Source organism: Patagioenas fasciata, chromosome 22 (assembly GCF_037038585.1).
Source record: "Patagioenas fasciata isolate bPatFas1 chromosome 22, bPatFas1.hap1, whole genome shotgun sequence".
Classification (NCBI taxonomy): Eukaryota; Metazoa; Chordata; class Aves; order Columbiformes; family Columbidae; genus Patagioenas; species Patagioenas fasciata.
In genome coordinates this window covers 3,991,639-4,010,085 of record NC_092541.1, presented here as the reverse complement: position 1 = coordinate 4,010,085, position 18,447 = coordinate 3,991,639, and the positions used below count along the sequence as shown (strand labels likewise).

General features: G+C 54.1%; 1 protein-coding gene across 1 annotated transcript in view; it reads right to left on the bottom strand.

Moving 5' to 3' along the window:
- The window catches only part of SCN4A (sodium voltage-gated channel alpha subunit 4), a 44,140-nt gene extending 30,564 nt beyond the window's left edge, over positions 1–13,576 (bottom strand). The window contains exons 1-6 of the mRNA XM_065856108.2: positions 13,514–13,576; positions 3,786–4,084; positions 3,336–3,469; positions 2,466–2,561; positions 1,664–1,792; positions 1,448–1,539 (exon numbers count right to left, since the gene is read on the bottom strand). Of these exons, the coding sequence (XP_065712180.2) occupies positions 1,448–1,539; positions 1,664–1,792; positions 2,466–2,561; positions 3,336–3,469; positions 3,786–4,049 (715 nt within the window). The 5' untranslated portion in view covers positions 4,050–4,084; positions 13,514–13,576. The remainder of the gene's footprint in view (positions 1–1,447; positions 1,540–1,663; positions 1,793–2,465; positions 2,562–3,335; positions 3,470–3,785; positions 4,085–13,513) is intronic.
- Positions 13,577–18,447: the final 4,871 nt, after the last annotated feature.

Below are 18,447 nucleotides of genomic sequence, written 5' to 3'. Positions count from 1 at the left end.
AAGTCCAGCCTGGCAACTGTTAGTTCCTTTTGGCTTTATGTTTTACCTAAATGCCACCATCTGGACTTTTTTTGGCCCAGACCTCCAGGACAGATCACTTTGCTGTGGCACCTGGAAAAACTATTTGCCAGCCCAGCTGGCAGATGCTGAGCACTGATCTCAGGTCCAGAAAAGCCTCCGTGGTCCAACACCCCCATGTGCTGCTGTCCCATGGGTGGCCAGGAGCCCAGCCAGGCCCTCCAGCCTGGTCCCTTCAAGCCGGAGAAACCTCAACACATCTGAGTGAAGGTGGCAAAGCAACATTTGCATTAAACATCAGGATTAACTCATCTCTTCCCCCCCAGTGTTGCTATTTCCTCTGCAGGGGAGGCTCATCCACAGATCCTCAATGGGTTTTTGATATGGAAGATGTTGTTCCCATCAACCCACGTCTATATGGATGATGGGTGATGCCGAGACATCCTGACATTGATCTTAAAAGCAGCTCTCAGCACAGAGATTTCTCACATGTAGGCAATTCTCAAAAGACACATGATTTTTAGCTCTGTCATCATGACATCCCCCCCAGACTATTTAGGTAAAACCCTGTTCTCCAAGGGCTTGTCTATGTTGGGAAACTGCTGAGGACAGAAATTCCAAAACAGCTTATTTTTGCAACAGCTATTTCTGCAGAGGCTCTCGGGGGGATGTCATTCCTGAAAGCAGCAGCAGTTTATGTTTTCCTAAATGCAATTTTTAGCCAGTTTGATAGAGGCAAAAACCCCCTTCAAATATGAACTACAAAAATCCGGAAATTTCAGGGACACACAAATTTATTCACCACAAGAAGTTATCATTTTCAGTTCAATCTCTTGCTTCTCCAAGGGGTCTGACCTATCATTTCTGTGAGCTTGCACCAGGGGGTACCAAAACAGGGTATTAAAATGGTATCATCAAATTCAGGAAACAGCCATCAGAGGTGTTTGATAACATGCTCCTGACTCTGCAGGCTGGATGTTTGGGGTACTATGAAACACCCACCACATGGCTCTTGCATTAATGCCCATTAAATATCCCAATCCCAGCAGCAGCGCAGTCAGCAGTGGGCACAAAACTGAGTTTATGGCTCCAAGGAGCAAGCAAAGTGTATCGATTAGTCAAGCCCATGAACACAACGTGAGTACGAGCCCACTTAAGGCACCTCCAAGGAGCCCTAAAAACACCAGATCTGGGTCATCAGGGCCTTTCCCGACCAAACAATTGAGTAAGTGCAGCTACTTTCAAGATGTAAAATCAGCAGGACCAAAAGCTGAATGATGTGGAGAGTTATTTATAAGCATCCAACACCTCATTGCCTCTGTTTTCTCTTAGAGCTGCCAAAAGAACAAGGAATTGCTGTGAACTGTGGGAAAACCTGAGCTCAAGGAAGGTGAAGCTATGGAGGGGAGACCCCTTCCTGAAGTCCCACCTGGTATCACGGTGATGGTTTTCAAGGCACGGAGGACACGGAAGGTTCTGAGAGCAGAGATGTTCCCCAGGTCCACGAACTCAGTGATGTAGCTGCAGGACAGGAGAGGACTTAAGGGCTTTGCCAAGCACTCAGCCCCTTGGTTCTCAACCTCAGGTTCCATCCCCCAGGTGCAGTGGCCAGACCTCCTGTCCTTCCCCATCCCACCAAACTCACGCCATGGAGATGACCATGAAATCCAGCCAGTTCCACGGGTCACGCAGGAATGTGAAGTTGTCGATGCAGAAGCCTCTCGACAGTATCTTGATGAGAGACTCAAAGGTGTATATCGCGGTGAAGGTGTATCTGAAATGGGAACGGTGACTTGAGATGCTCACCCAGGTCCAAGGGCCAGCTCAGAATGAGGTTTGGTCCAGCCCTACCAGTGGGACCATCCTGGGGAGCTGAGTTTGGGGGCTCATGGCCACAAGCTGCTGGGTTCTGGGGTGTTTCAGCACTGGAGGAGATTTTCACCTAACCTCAGAAGGCAAGGTGGGACTTCTTGAGGCATCACCCCCTTTGGCGACTATTCTGCAACACCTTTGGTCCCTGCTGATGTCCTGCACCACCATGCTCTGCGTAAAACCCTGCTGAGGCCCAGCTGTGCAGAATAGCAGCAGAAAATGCTGTATTTCCCTCTTTCCACCTGGAGCTGGTTGTCCATGCTCCTTAGACTGGTGGATCTGCTCAGCCTCACCAGGCCATCACTGCTGACTGAACACAACCCAACCTACTCTGCATTGATCTCCCGTCACAGGGACCCCACCGGGTTTTGGGCGGTTCTGAAATGCTCCCACTCTTTGCCATACGGAGTGTGGACATCCCTTCTGAGCTCAAGAGGGCCACCAGCATCTTCTAATGACATCCTTCCTCCTCTGGAGATTGCCTGGATCCCAACACCCCTCTCAGCCTTGGTCCTGTCCCGCACAAGACTGATGATCACCAGTGACAGGGGACATCGCGGGATGCAGGGACTTACTCCACGTTCTTGGACCACGCTGGAGGGTTGCTCATCGTCATAAACACGCAGTTGGTTAAAATTGTGATCATGATGAACATGCTGAATAATTTAGAACTTGGTCAAGGAGAAATGCCCTGGCTGTTGCCTACATTCCACCCTTCACACAGTTATGAAGCCAAGCAACCCTACTCCTCTTGTCCCCTTCCTGGCCCCCTCCCTGACCCCCTCCCCATCCTGATGGTACTGTCTCTGCCTCCCTACTTGTCTCCTGTGCTCCATCACCCCAAGATACATCTTCCCTTGTCTGATCCCTCTGCCACAATCACCCCCCGCTTTTTCTTCCTACCTTCTGGCCACCGAGCCCTACTGGGATCACTTCCCACCATCCTAGTACCCCTTGAGCTCTTGGGGTCCTTTCCTGTCTTTCCATCTCTGCTTGTCTCACACCAAAAGCCTCAGCACTGCCTAAGTCACCTCCTTTCCTGTACCCCAATGTCCTGGTTCCTCTGCCTCTCCTCTCCGAAGGCATTCTTTGAGCTCCCTAATTTACCCACTTCCCAGATGGGACAGGATCCCCTGACATATAAACATTTTCCTTCCTTTCCAAGGCCTTGAACCTCTTCCCAGGAAGCTCCACCACTTGGGTTTCTCCCCTTACCCAACCAAGACTGAGCTCTTGGTGCCACCAAGGTGCCCAAAGCCTTTGAGGGGCCATTCTTAGGAAGGGACTAAAGCAGTGGGCTGGCTGAGCAGTGTGTCCTGGCTGTGGAGGGGGCCAACCCGGGAGATTTGCTCACCAAACCATCACAAAACACTTCACTTGACCCTCTCCCAGAGCTGTTTGTGCGCTGAGCGTGGGGGTTTGACCTGTCAATGAAGCAGCATCACAGAGGGCAAGGATATGAATGGACGAGCACTTTGATGGCTCCTCTGCGGATGGGATGGAAGGGGCCCAGCAGGTAGAGGGCAGGGGTTGCTGAGAAGCGGAAGATGGACTTCCCTTTGTTGAGGACTATGAACGTCTGTGGAGAAAAGAGAGGAGGGAGATGGGTTAGCCCTTCTGCACACCCTCAAAACTCCCACAGAACAAGTGCTGCCTATGGAGGTGGGACCTCTGTGCATGCTTTGGGTCTCCAAAGCCTTGGGACTTTGTCAAGGAACAGATGCTCTGTTTTGGAGGAGGAGTAACCACAACAAGTTGGGGCTGTGGATCACCAAGATGGGCTCACGCAAGACCCTGGGGCATGGGGGAAAGAAGGAGAGGTACATGCTTTGGTCTTTTTCTTGCGACTTGCATCTAGTGCCAAGTCTACCTATAGGCTAAGCTCTCCCCCTCACCTTCTTATCCTTGTAGAACGGGTCCAGGTCCTCCAAGGGTGTCCCGATGAGCTCCAGCGGTGGGTCGCCATAGATAAGAGGCAGGTTCTTCCCGGCTTCCAGGTCACTGCTGGGCTTGATCTCCTCTTCCTCCGGCAGCTCCACTTGCTGCCGCTTTATCTTGAGAGCCTCTGCCTCGAGGATGCGCTGCTCAATGGCAGCCAGCGAGGCGGGCGTGAAGGGACGGAGGTTCTCGGGGCCCGGGATGTGCGGCAGGTTGGCCATCCTCTCATTCTGCTCCTGGGACGCCTGCGCCCAGCCTGCTGGGGAGAAGGGGGCTGAGAAGGCAATGCCAGCTGGGGCAGTTTTGGGGACATTTTTGCTCAGCCTTCGAAGGCAAGTTGATCATAGAATGGTTTGGGTTGGAAGGACCTGGAGCAGAAATCCCAGAGGGACACAGCCTCATGTCAACCTAAGCCTGCTGTAACCAGAGGTGGGACCTCATCAACACAAGCAAAAAGGGCATTTTTGCCACCACATGTCTCTGAGGGGACAGTGCCCATGGCAGCAGGTTGGCAGGGTGCTGCTGCTCCTCCAGAGTTATTCTGGATTTACACCTATTTCACACTCAGCAGCACTGGAAACTTGTCCTTTGCATTCCCTTGATACCAGTGGCCTCAAAGTTCAACCCAAAAGCACAGGGCTGTGTCTGGTTCTATCACACCAAGTCCCACCAGGGGTAGAATCACAGAATCATTTTGGGTGGAAGAAACCCTCAAAATCATCAAATGCAACCATAACCCACCCCCGGCACTGCCCCATGTCCTGAGAACCTCATGTCCGTCTGTCCAACCCTCCAGGGATGGTGACTCCAGCACTGCCCTGGGCAGCCTGTTCCAATGCCCCACAGCCCTTTGGGGAAGAAATTGTTCCCCACATCCAACCTCAACCTCCCCTGGTGCAACTTGAGGCCGTTTCCTCTGCTCCTGGCGCTTGTTCCTGGGGAGCAGAGCCCGACCCCCCTGGCTCCAAGCTCCTTTCAGATGGCTGTAAGGATGCTCAGGACCCACAGCACCCAGCACGGACCAATCCATCCCATCTCCTGGGCACTCTGAGGAGCCTGTTGGTCTAGCCAGCCCCAGTTTCCCTGGACATACGGTTTTTCAGAGCTACTAAAGTGAGTCTGTAATATTGGCCCCTCCAACACCCTGCAGGGCTCCAGCAGCACACTCCTCTCCAAGGTTATTCTCGCAGGGTGCTATATGCTCCACACCTTCCCCATCACCTCCCATTGCGTCCTGCCCCTCCGAGCCCCCAGCAATGCCCTGTCCCCGCTCGCTGCACCCGACCGGAGGTGGCTGTGCCTCCAGCTGCCACCAGCGATCACCGCCGGGGTCAGGTTTCTGCAGCCCCATGACTCTGCTCATTCCTCCTCCGGCAGGAGGGGAGCGGGCAGCACTGGCTTCACTTTCAGTCTGGGTCTCCTCTTCCTCTTGCTGGGCTAAACCCATTGTGCCGAACTGGTCCGGCTGCTGACAGAGCATCCCCAGCAGCACCGGGGTTTGCAGCTGTAGGGGGAGATGCTGCGGGCTGGTAACACTGCCCAGGGCTAAGCAGGGGGTGCTCAAAGAGGATCACAGAATCATCAAATCATTTGGGTTGAAGGGACCTTTCAAGCTTATCCAGTCCAACCCCCTGCCATGAGCAGGGACATCTCACCCAGATGCGGTTGCTCAGAGCCCCGTCCAGAAGAGGCTGGAGAGGAACACAGATCCAAGACAAAAAACAACCCAAATGGTCATCAGCAAAGTGAGAACCAGCTTCACTCACCAGGAACAGCAGAGCCAGGTGCTGCTCAGCCAAGTGCTGGCAGTGAACAGCACAAGGGGGACTCCCCACAGCAAGGATTAGCCTGGAAACAACGAGCTCCTGCAGCAAAGCCAGCAAACAGCCAGCTCTGGGAGAGCCGGTGCACATGCTTTTAGCTACAAGAACTTAATGCTGCAGGAGATAAGCCAGCACTCAGCAGCTCAAGAGCTCTGGAAACCAGACCTTGTTGCACACACAAGCAGAACCCATCACAGCACAATCCTGCAGCACCCATTCCTTGCCATTTGCACCCCAAATCCTCCTGGGACAACCCACTTCCACCCAGACCAGCACCTAGATGGTGACTGAACCCAGCCCTCCCCTATTTATCCCCCTGCAGACACCCAGGGTGGGGCAGGATGGTGCAATGAGGACTGCATGGTTTGGGGATGAGTCACAGCTCAGTGATGGATTCTCAGTCATGTGCAGCCAAGTGCTGCTACAAACATCATCCATTCTTTTCTACTCTACCCGGGTGAGGGCCCATCTGCAGTTCCAGGTCCAGTTCTGGGCTCCCCAGTTTAAAAAGGACAAGGAATTATTGGAGAGAGACCATAGAGGGACACAAAGATGCTGAGGGGTCTGGAGCATCTTTGTGATGAGGAGACACTGAGAGAGCTGGGGCTGTGGAGCTGGAGAAGAGAAGCTGAGAGGGATCTGCTCAATGGGATCAATATCTCAGGGTGGGTGTCAGGATGGACCAGACTCTGTTCAGTGATGCCCAACGCCAGGGTGAGGGGCAGCGGGCACAGACTGAAACACAGGAGGCTCCATGTGAACACGAGGAGAAACTCCTTTCCTTTGCGGTGCCAGAGCCTGGCCCAGGCTGCCCAGAGCGGGTGTGGAGTCTCCTTCTCTGAGCCATTCAAACCCCCTGGACCCACCTGTGCGATCTGCTCTGGGACCCTGTGTGAGCAGGGCTGGGCTGGGGATCTACAGAGGTCCCTTCAACCCCAACCGTGCTGGGATTCCATGTGATCCCCATGGTATCCATCTCGCTTGCTCGGGAGGATCCCCAGGGCTGTGCCGTGGGTCTCAGTCTCCCAGTCCTGCTGGACACCTCATGAATCACCCCATAGCAGGTCCCCTCTCCACCCCTAACATGTGAAATAAGTTTTAAAACACCAAAATTACATGGGCGAGGAAACCTGCTGCCAGGAGAACGTGTGTTTCAAACCCAGTCCAAGAGCATTGACACTCAGTGTGGTCAGAACAGCGTTTATGTGTCCACAGAGGACAAGTAGCTTCCTGGGGAGGATTAAATACCAGAGTCCTTATCCCCTCAGCATTTCCCAGCTCTGTACACCTAAGTTCTCAGCCCCAGTGGGGGGATGATGGGGGTGAGGAGAAAGAGAAGGGCCAGATCCTGTTACCATGCCCAGCAGAGCAGAAGGAGCCCCAAAAGCTCCAAATCTCCAATTTTTGGCGATACTTGAGTCCATGGGGTGTGTGGCCAAACACCAACCAGCAGTTTGGTCCAGGCTCCAAAGGAGGGAAGAACCTGAGCTACAGCCAGGCCAAGAACTTTCCTTTTGGGGAACCCCCAAGGAAGCAGAACAGCAACTGAACCCCAAAAAGTTGTGGGTACAGGGGGTCTCGTGCAGACCTTTCCCACTGTGTGCGATTTGAGAACAAAACAACCACTCTATTCTATAAATATGACAGTCTGGGTGATTTACATTGGGCTCGCTCTGCTAAGTAAGCTGGTACAGCCATGATTTTACTACTCACATGTTGGTGGATGATCCTGATTTAAGTTTCATATCAATCATTTAGCTTAAACAAACGCACACTAAATAAAATGAATCATCTAGAAGGACAAGGCTGTGTGATTTTTAATGTACTCTGCTTCGTGTTGCTTGGTAAACTGGATTTTCTGGAATCTTAAGCTCTAAAGTTCTGCTCATATTTATCAAAAAACCCTACAAACTACACTGAACACTTGCAAGATAAGGTCCGGTTTGCACTTTGCTGGGAAGAATGGAATTAACTGTGGAAAAAATAATGACTTCAAGGAAAATGTGAAGACATTTCAGATGTCTGGGGCTCATTTTGCACTTCACTGAGAAGAAAGGGATTTATCCAGATGAAACAGCACCGTGGACCATAAACAATGTCTACAGCTGAACAAAACAAGGGTCCATCTGAGATCAGTGGAAAAGATCCAAGGAGAAGCAAGAAGACTCCAAACTGAAATATTGCCATTGGACTGAATCATGGCGTGAGTAGTCTGTAAAGATATAAAAAGTGATGGTTTTCTATGCTTAGCTGGACTTTTGTGCAGGTACCCGACATGAGTAGGTCAGAGAGGTTCTCCTGCCCCTCTGCTCTGCCCTGGGGAGACCACACCTGGAATATTGTGTCCAGTTGTGGCCCCTCAGCTCCAGAAGGACAGGGAACTGCTGCAGAGAGTCCAGCGCAGCCACCAAGATGCTGGAGGGAGTGGAGCATCTCCCGTGTGAGGAAAGGCTGAGGGAGCTGGGGCTCTGGAGCTGGAGAAGAGGAGACTGAGGGGGGACTCATTCCTGGGGATCAATATGGAAAGGGGCAGTGTCAGGAGGATGGAGCCAGGCTCTTCTGGGTGACAACCAGTGACAGGACAAGGGGCAATGGGTGCAAACTGGAACACAGGAGGTTCCACTTAGAGATGAGAAGCAACTTGTTCCTGGTGAGGGTGTCAGAGCCTGGCCCAGGCTGCCCAGGGAGGTTGTGGAGTCTCCTTCTCTGCAGACATTCAAACCCGCCTGGACCCCTTCCTGTGGAACCTCAGCTGGGTGTTCCTGCTCCATGGGGGGATTGCACTGGAGGAGCTTTCCAGGGCCCTTCAACCCCTGACATTCTGGGATTCTGTGATTCTGAGCCATCCCTCCCACTATTCTATTCTATTCTATTCTATTCTATTCTATTCTATTCTATTCTATTCTATTCTATTCTATTCTATTCTATTCTATTCTATTCTATTCTATTCTATTCTATTCTATTCTATCCTATCCTATCCTATCCTATCCTATCCTATTCTATTCTATTCCATTCCATTCCATTCCATTCCATTCCATTCCACTCTACTCTACTCTACTCTACTCTACTCTACTCTACTCTACTCTACTCTACTCTACTCTACTCTACCCTGCTCTACTGTATATTCCCTTACCTTTTTTTTCTGCAAATTTTTCTGCAAATTCTGTTGCCTGAAAGGTCACTCTGAGATGGTTACCAGGCTCCTGGAGAAAAGACAAGCAGCATTCGATGCAGCATAATTCCTCCAAGCAGTAAATAATAGAGTGAACCTGCCACCCAGCTCTTCTAAGTCACACTTTTTTTGGATGAATCCAAGCGTTCTCCAGTTATCACACACAAGCGATTTCATGGCATGTCAAGCAGGGCCCAGAGCTGCATTAGTGTTTTTGAGATTATATGAGTTTTTAGCAGTAACCAGGATAAACACCCTTCGGTCGTGCCAGCCAAGATTAGCCATTTTATAAACAAGTTTATGTCCCTTTCTGTAACGTGATAATGTGCTACTTAAGAACCTGATGTTCGCTATCCCCAGATATGTTGTCCCTTAATGCTTTGCTGTAACTACATTACCAAGACTATCTGGAAAAATCTACGAAGTCTTCAAAATGTTATTCTGCAAACAAATGCCTTTTGTGATGCTGCCAGGGGTGCCAAACACTGCAACGGTTCTGAGCCCACCATAAACCCGCTCTGTTTTTAGGCTTCTCTTCTTTAAAGGGAGCTCAGGCTTAACTGTAATTAAAAGAAATTAACAGCAGTAAAAAAAAATTCAGGCTGGCCATGAGGAAGGAATTGTTGTCCCTGAGGGTGGTGAGAGCCTGGCCCAGGTTGGGCAGAGAGGTGGTGGATGAACCATCCCTGGAGACATCCCAGGCCAGGCTGGACGGGGCTCTGAGCAACCTGAGCTGGTGAAGATGTCCCTGCTCATGGCAGGGGGGGCACTGGGGGAGCTGGAAACGTCCCTTCAACACAAACTATTATATGAAACCATCTCCAGCCCCTTTCCTGGCAGCAGATGATCCATCTCTGCCTTGAGATGCACACTGGGACAAGGACACCCGTGATCCAAGGGGGATTCACACGGAGGACAAGGACATGATGCTCCATCCCATGTGCCGCAGCAGGACCTTCAGCAGGTCCTCAACCATGATGGGTGCTCCGTGAGCAAGGCGCTGTGCCCTCTCCCAACTCCTTGTGAAGATGCAACCAAGCGGGTGCCATCACTGACATCCTTTGGAAGCCAAACCCTCAATCTGAACACGCCAAGGAGCCACCAGCCTCCCCCTGGCACATAAACCACTAACCCCCCAAATACGCGCCCTACAGAGGTGCCTCCACTTCACCCAGCAGCACCAGAAGCTGCATGAAAATTGATTTCACACACTTACGACCTGAGTTTACTCGAACTCTGGCACTTCAAAGCCTGTTTGCCCACAGCCCTGCCAAGGGTCCCTGGGTGTGCTGGGAGGCGCCGGTGGCATCCGCGGGCTGGGAGCTGTGAAGTCCTCAGATACTCTCCCGGGGCCACAGATGGAAATAGGAGGTTGCACCATCCTGCAGCCATGCTGTAACCCCCTCCTGCCCGGAGCCGTTGGGGTTCCCACCCTGGCCACAGATCCTTTCCATCCCTATGTCCATACTGACCCCCCGGGGGGGGTTGCTGGAAAGGGGACACCGAAGCAGATGGCTGCTTGGGGGTGTTCTGGTCTCGGTGGAGGCGCAAGCAGGCAGGGAAGGGTTAAAGCGGGGACCTGTGATTGCCCGCTGCCCACTGCCTGTCACCCAAAGCTCCTGCTCTTCCCTACCAGCAGCTCTCATGTCAGCCTTGGAAAGGATCTAAGTGGTGCTTCAAATGCTGTGAGGGGACAGTATGGGGCAAAGGTGGGTGGTGGGGGGCTGTAATGACCTGCTACCCACCCCACAGGGTCCCCCAGACTCAGGTGGCATGTGGGACAGTGATGCAGCCACCTCCGAGGGAAGGCAGGAGATGCCAGGAGAGACGCAGCCCCACAGGAATCACCAAGGAGCTGTGCTGGGTGCAGGTCCCACACCTGATCCTCCTGTGGGATTTGCAATACTGGGGCTCCTGCAGCGTCCTGGAGCTGGAGGATCACAGAAGAGTTTGGGTTGGAAGTGGCATTCAGAGTTCCCCCAGTGCCACCCCTGCCATGACAGGGACATCTTCACCAGCTCAGGTTGCTCAGAGCCCCGTCCAGCCTGGCCTGGGATGTCTCCAGGGATGGTTCATCCACCACCTCTCTGCCCAACCTGGGCCAGGCTCTCACCACCCTCAGGGACAACAATTCCTTCCTCATGGCCAGCCTGAATCTCCCTCCTTTAGTTTAAACCATCACCCCTTGTCCTATCACAACAGGCCCTGCTCAAAAGTCTGTCCCCATATTCTCTGCCCCTTTTAAGTCCGGAAAGGCCGCACTAAGGTCTCCCCGGAGCTTCTCTTCTCCAGCTGAACACCCCAACTTTCTCAGTCTGTCCCCCAGCAGAGCTGTTCCAGCCTCGGATCATTCCAGGGGCTCCTCTGGCCCCTCTCCAGCAGGTCCATGTGTGTCCTGTATTGAGGACCCAGAGCTGGACCAGCACTGCAGGGGGGTCTCACAGAGCGGGGCAGAGGGGCAGAATCCCCCCAAACCTGCTGGACACCCTGCAAACCAGGACCAACACGTGGCACCCGTGGCCACCACAACCCTCCCCATGCCCAAGACCGAGCTCCCACCTCCACTCTGCCCTCCAGCTCCTGAGTGATCTCATTCAAATTCACTCACATCTGGAGAACAGGGACTCAAAGCGGGGTATATATAATCAAAGAGGTTCTCCGCCTTCCTCCCTTCCCTTTAAGTGACCCTATTAGTCCCACCTACTGAACACTGAAATGATACTGGATGGCTCATCGTTACCTACTGCCGCTCGCTCTCGTACCCCCAAATCCAGCAAGTTTCCCAGGGTGAAGACGGAGCTGCCAGAGCGGCTCCATGGGGTCCTTTTGCCCCAGATCATGCCCTAATGCATGAAACCAGAAAACATAAAATGCTATTTAAATATTAGAACAGCCACATCAAACAGGACCTTGTGGTCTTGGAGTGCTTCCTGTAAATTTACCCTTTTCCCCTGAACTGTTATAACTTCAGGTGTTTTCCTGGCAAGGACTAAAGAAGACGATTCCAGTGCTCACAGCATCAGTCCAACAGCTACATGTGCAGGGTCGCCCTGTGTAGCAGGACAAATTGGGGTGTGCCGCTGCCCCCAGGGTTTCATGGGATTGTTGTCCCTCAGCAATATCTGCTGTTAAATCGTTTGCAGGTTGTTTTGCTCTCTGCGTGCCCAGGCTGATCCCTCATATCCATATCAGCAGCGGTGTGGGCAGGGGAGGAAATCATAGAATCACAGAATCATTGTGGTTGGAAAAGCCCTTTGAGATCATGGAGTCCAATCATAACCCATCCCCGGCACTGCCCCATGTCCTGAGAACCTCATGTCCGTCTGTCCAGCCCTCCAGGGACGGTGACTCCAGCACTGCCCTGGGCAGCCTGTTCCAATGCCCCACAGCCCTTTGGGGAAGAAATTGTTCCCCACATCCAACCTCAACCTCCCCTGGTGCAACTTGAGGCCGTTTCCTCTGCTCCTGGCGCTTGTTCCTGGGGAGCAGAGCCCGACCCCCCTGGCTCCAAGCTCCTTTCAGGCAGTTCAGAGATCAGAAGGTCTCCCCTCAGCTCCTGTTCTCCAGCTGAACCCCCCAGCTCCCTCAGCCGCTCCCATCACACTTGTGCTCTAGTTTTGTGCTTTGTGCTTCTCTACAAACTTCACTCTGCAGCTCAGCACTGGTCCCGGGTACCAGAGGGTAGGGATGCAGGGTCTGGCTGAGAAGATGCAGGATCTGGTTGCTGTTGTGAGGGATGGGGGGACCAGGGTGGCCAAGTAGCTGCGGATAAACCCCAAAAAGTTACTGGGGGTGCACAGCGCTCCCCACATGTGCAGCTTCACACAGCCCTGTGCACCTGCCGTATGTGCAATGGGGGATAACCACCCAAGAAAAGAGCTGAATCCCACCCCGTCACTGCCTGTTTCTGCACTGCCCATGGGGGGATCTGAGCTCTGAACCCCACTTTGGTGTCCCCCTGCCCCTCAGCACCCCAAAGCCTATGGCTGTGCATGCAAACACTGCAGCCCCTGCATGTGGATGGGGAACAGTGGCTTCCCACCATGTCACCCTGTCACCGTAGTTCCAGCACAGCAGAGGGGTCCCACCTCCGCCCCCTCTCTCCATGGGGGTCCCTCCCCACTCGCCCACAGGGGACAGGGGCTCTGCGGGGACAGGCGCCTTCCCGAAAGGGGACACTGCGCAGCGCCCCGCAGACCTTTCCTGCAACCTTGGCTTGGCCAAGCCGAGGTTTATATTTAGATCGCCAGGAGGAGAAGCCAGGAGAAAGGCGACTTGCGACTTTTCAGCCCTGCCCGGAGCTCCCTTTCCCCGACTGGGAAGGTGGCTCAGAAACTCGTTTGCCGTCACATCCCCCGCTGTCCCCTCTCATCCCGGTGGCGTGTCCGTGGCCACCAAGGGTCAGGTGGCTGCTGCCACCTGTGTCCCCAAGCCCTGCAGGAATGTTTACCCCCGTTCCAGGCTGTCTTCTACGCAGGGGGGTTCGTCGGGTGCCTACAGCCCTGAACACCCCCCAGTGACCACAGGGGCTGTTCTGCTCACATCCAGCTCCGGCGTTCAGATGGCAAAACCCTCGGAATTACTTGTACTGTTCCGCGCACGGTGACAACAGCAAACCTGGGGACATCCGAGACCCCGTAGACCCTTCCCGGTGGCCTGGCATCACCCCAGGGATGAACCCCGTACTTACTGTCGAGTGGAGAGAGCAAAATCCCAAGGAGAGATCTTTTCGGGCCAGATTTCCCCCTCTCCTTCGGCTCCTGGAGGCTTTGGCTCAGCGAGTGCCTGTTGGCAGAGCAGCTGCTGCTGCTGTCAGATGGTCATGAGTGAAACCTGAGGACATGCGGGGTCCTTCAGGTAGCCTCGGCCCCGTCTCAGCTGTGGCATTCGTGTCCCCCCCCACTCCACGCCAATCATGGGGCTGGCAGCTCCTGCACCCCCCGCAGCCGCATCACCCAGTGCCCCCGGGGTCCCCCCTGCGCCCCCAGCCATCCCCCGAGATGGGGACACCAGCCACCCGGGGTGGTGGTGGTGGCAGAGCTGGGTGTCCCAGAGGTTGAGGTGGCTTCGTGCTGGCACCAACTGGGACGTGGGGAGGTGGAGGGGAGGTGGGAAGGGACCCCGGCCAGCACCTCCCCATCCATCTCTCCCAGAAGTGACATGTAGTTGGAAAGAGCAGCGGGACAACTGGGAGGGCGGGGGGGGGGAGTCAGTGCCAACCCTGCTGCCAACATCGTATCTAAGCCGGTGGCTTTTTGGAAGTGTTATTCCCGTTGTGCAGCTCCTCCTCTTGCGAGGGGCGTCTGATGTTCCTGCTTCATCCCCCCCTCGTGCCCACCCTCTGCTGCTGGGGATTTTGCATGAAGACCGCATTTCTTTGCAGCCAGGGGCATCTGATGGCTGGGATGGCCAGCAGCTGTGCAGGGTCACCCCGCTTTGACACTGGTACATCGCACCCCCTGTCCCTTTGCACACCCTGCCTGGGGGTCCCCTAGGGGTCTAAGCCAGAGCAAGGGGGCACGGTACGGTGCAAAAGGGAGGTTTGTGGTGTGGTTGTGTCCTGTCTTGTCCTTGAGGTGGAGCGAGTTGAGAGAAGGGAACGGAGCTGGTGAGGGGCTGGAGCACAAGTGTGATGGGAGCAGCTGAGGGACCCAGGGGGTTCAGCTGGAGAACAGGAGCGGACAAAGAGCATCCCCTGTGTGTTCATCAGTCGGTGGTTTTGGCTGGCGAGGAGGGTAGGGACAGGGACATCCTCCCATTGTGGCCATGGGGAATTTCCACTTGCTCTGTAGGTCACAGCAAAAAATTCAGGGGAAGTTTGGGAGGTCCCATCAGCTGATCCCAAACCCAGCCCTGTCACTGCCAGCGAGCCTGTGCAAGCTGCACTGGGCTTTTTTTGCTTTGCCTTTAGACTGAAGCAAACTTGGGGTGAGGAATGTGAGGATGGAAAGGCTGGGAGGTGGCTCCTGCCCTTCAGGAAGTGGAGGGCACCCCAGGGTACCCAGCGGGGCAGGCAGGGGGACACAGCTCTGCCTGCAAAACCAGCTAGATCCCAAATGGAGTGGGAGCTTGGGGTGTTCATGACACTAATTTGGGTGCAAAAACTGTGTCTTTGGGGTGACAGGGTGGGTTAAGGGCAAGAATAAGAATGAAGAATAAGAATGAAGAGTAAGAATAAGAATAAGAATAAGAATAAGAATAAGAATAAGAATAAGAATAAGAATAAGAATAAGAATAAATAAGAATAAGAAGAATGTCCTGAGTTGGAAGGGACCCACAAGGATCATGGAGTCCAACTGCTGTCCCCGCACAGGACACCCCACAGGTCACCCCGTGTGTCTGAGGACGTTGTCCAGTCTCTTCTTGAACACTGTCAGGTTGGGCCGTGACACCTCCCTGGGAGCCTGTTCAGTGTCCAGCACCTCTGGGTGCAGAACCTTTTCCTCATGTCCCACTGACCCCCCCTGGCACATCTGCTGCCATTCCCTGGGCTCTGTCACTGTCACAGAGAAGAGCTCAGCCCTGCCCCTCCTGCTCCCCTGCTGAACCTGCAGCCCATGAGCTCTGCCCTCAGTCTGCTCTGCTCCAGCTGAGCAAACCCAGGGACTGCAGCCGCTCCTCATACGGCTTCCCCTCCAAACCTTCACCATCTTGATGTCCTTCTTCTGGACACCCTCTAGTAGCTTTATCTCCTTTCTGTCCTGTGTCCCCAGCCCTGCACACAGTGAATGCTCCAGGTGAGGCCGCCCCAGCGCAGAACAGAGGACACTTGGGGGGACAGTCACACAGCTTTGCACAGGTGGGACACGCGTGACATCCGTACAAGGCAAAAAGCACCTTGGTGATGTGTAACGATGCGGTGCTGGCTGGTTATAACCAATTCATGCTGATGATTAACAATAATAAACAACTAGGTTGCTATTCTGCCTCTGGTTTAACTTTTCCTTGCACTTATGACCAAATTGCTCTTTAGTACCTGTGTCTAGTTAAAGCATTCACCAGACAGTTAATGTATGGGTGACGTGGGCGATCAGCCACACTTAGTTCTGCTCTAACTGCCGTCCCCGTACAACACAGTGTGACATCTGCCCCCCGTGTTTCACACTCACTTCTTCTCGTGCCCTGCCCAGGTTTGTGCTGTCGGGTGACGTGATGTGTTTGAGCACACGGTGCTGACACCAGCGGAGCTCCCCTGCTTTTTGCAGTGTGCAGGTGCCTGATTAAACAGAGGATGAGTTTTTAGTCTTGTTCTCACACCTCCTTCAATCACAGAATCATAGAATAGGTAGGAAGGGCCCTTCCCAGCTCGCCCAGTGTCCCCCCTGCCATGAGCAGGGACACCTTCACCAGCTCAGGTTGCTCAGAGCCCCGTCCAGCCTGGCCTGGGATGTCTCCAGGGATGGTTCATCCACCACCTCTCTGGCCAACCTGGGCCAGGCTCTCACCACCCTCTTAAAGAGTTCCTTCAATACTGTTACATGGCTGAAGTGTCGCTTGTCCCACTCACCTCCTGCACCCAGGTTGTCTCGCAGCAGCAGTGGCTCTCAAATGAAGTGGTTGGCTCATCCCTCACCACATTCTGCAAGCCTTTATTTGGCTTTGCCGGTGTCATCACGTGTATTTTAGAACTCATTGGGAAGACGGGTGATGGGCATAAAGCAAACCTGAATTCCTCTCACCTCCAGAGCTGGACTCACAGCAGCAGCCATCTGTCCTGCTGCCAAAATCTGAGGGGAGCAGAAACGCTGCTAAAGCTTTTCACGTGTGACATGGCTGTGGAACTTGGTGCTCGCCTTGGGGAAGGCACGTGGAGGAAGATCGCTTTGCACACCCAGAAATGGGCTCGGAACAAACCTCGGGGAAGAGCGCCTGGTCTGGAGCACTCAGCATCGGTGTCTGGCCACCCAGGCTCATCGGACATCTCTGGGCTGCGTGATCTAATCTGTGGCCACACAGCGATCGTCTCTGTGCTGTAAAGGCTGATATTGTCATCAGTGTCTTCAGGGAATAAGTCGAAAGCATCATCGGATGCTGCAGGCAGGGGCAGGACAGTGGGTTAAGTGGGATGGAGGGAGGTGTTACCTGTGTTATATATTCGGTTGGAAACAATGAGTTATAACCACGAGGGATTTGGGGCTGGGATTTGGGTGGGTTGTTCCTCACTGTGCAGCAAAACATCGACCTCTAAACAGCTACAGAGTGCAGGGGACTTGGGGATCTGGGCAGAGGAAGGGTAAGCCCATGTGTTTGGTTTAATTGTAGCTCTGCACTCAGGAGCTTCAGTTATCGCTGTCAAAGAGGGTGTTGATGCTTCCTTAGGTCATTGGTTCCCCAAATTGGGATAGGAGATTGTCCCTTCCTTTATGTACTCCTGTTATATCTCAGGAGGACTATATGATACTGCAGGACCAGCCTAAATGTGAAACCACTCCTGGCCGTGCTGACAACAAGCCTTCTAGGGGGGAAGCCCGTAACAACCTTTCTCTTGTTCCCTTGCCACACTGTGCTGCTTCGCACTCCGTTCTCTGCTGAGGGGTGAGTGGGGTGTCCCCACTGTCTGGAAACCTCCACGGGGGAAATTTCCCTGGGGATCCATCCCTGTCCGCAGTGGGAGATGGTGGGGAAGCAGCACAGAGAGGTGGAAAGCGTCTGAGCGAGCGCGTACAGACATCACCATCTAGTGGTCCCTGACACCAACAGCCTCAACGCAGCCCAAAATGTGCAGGTTCAGCAGGGCTGGAGTTATTACTGCTCACAAATGGCTTCTCCCAGGGAAGGGAGAGCAGCCGCCACCTCCGTCCCCTGCCCCAGGAGGGACCCCGGCTGTCACACCGGCCAGCACAGCGACACAGCCCTGATTTTTGGGGTAAAAAGCCACTCCAGACTCCTGGCAGCTGGTCCTCACGGTCGTGGGCCTGATCCTGCAAGCAGCCACGTCTGCTGGCATCGGGGGTGGTGAACTTGGTTAAACAGGGGTCTGGGCTCACCCCACAGCTCAATGGGAAATGGGGATCTCCCCAAATTGTGCATATGGCATCGCTTTGGTTTCTGCAGCGTGCTGGAGTCCTCGAGGCGGGACAGAGGGTTTCAGAGGAGCACGATGGAGCGAGCACAGCTGAACTGGATGGGGAGGAGCAGAGTTACCTTCCAGCTCCGGCACAGCCTCATCCCGCTCTTCTCCCAGACTCACGCACGGGCTGGACGTGCTCTTCTTACCAAGGGAGCAGACGGACACGTGTGAGACGTCCCTGCCCAGCACCCATCCCTCTGCCTTGGGGGACCCGGATCACCCCGGGGGGGCACCCAGGGACCCAGGTGATGCCGGTGTTACCTGTCCTGGGGTGTGACAGCCGCCTCGGCAGCACTGGGGGCTCCGCGCTGCGATGCTCGGGAGCAGCTCTCCGTGGAACTGCCGGCCCTTGAGGCTCGCGGCTGCGGCCGATGCTGGACATCGCTCACCTGCTGCTTTCTCTTCTTGTCCTGTGTCTGCCATTCCTTCTGTCACAACTTGAAGGGAGAGGGGGTCTGGTGCACCCACACCATCAAACACTGGCTGAGCACGGGGATGGGAGCGGGAGGGACCAGCAGAAAGAAGAAATTGTTCCCCACATCCAACCTCAACCT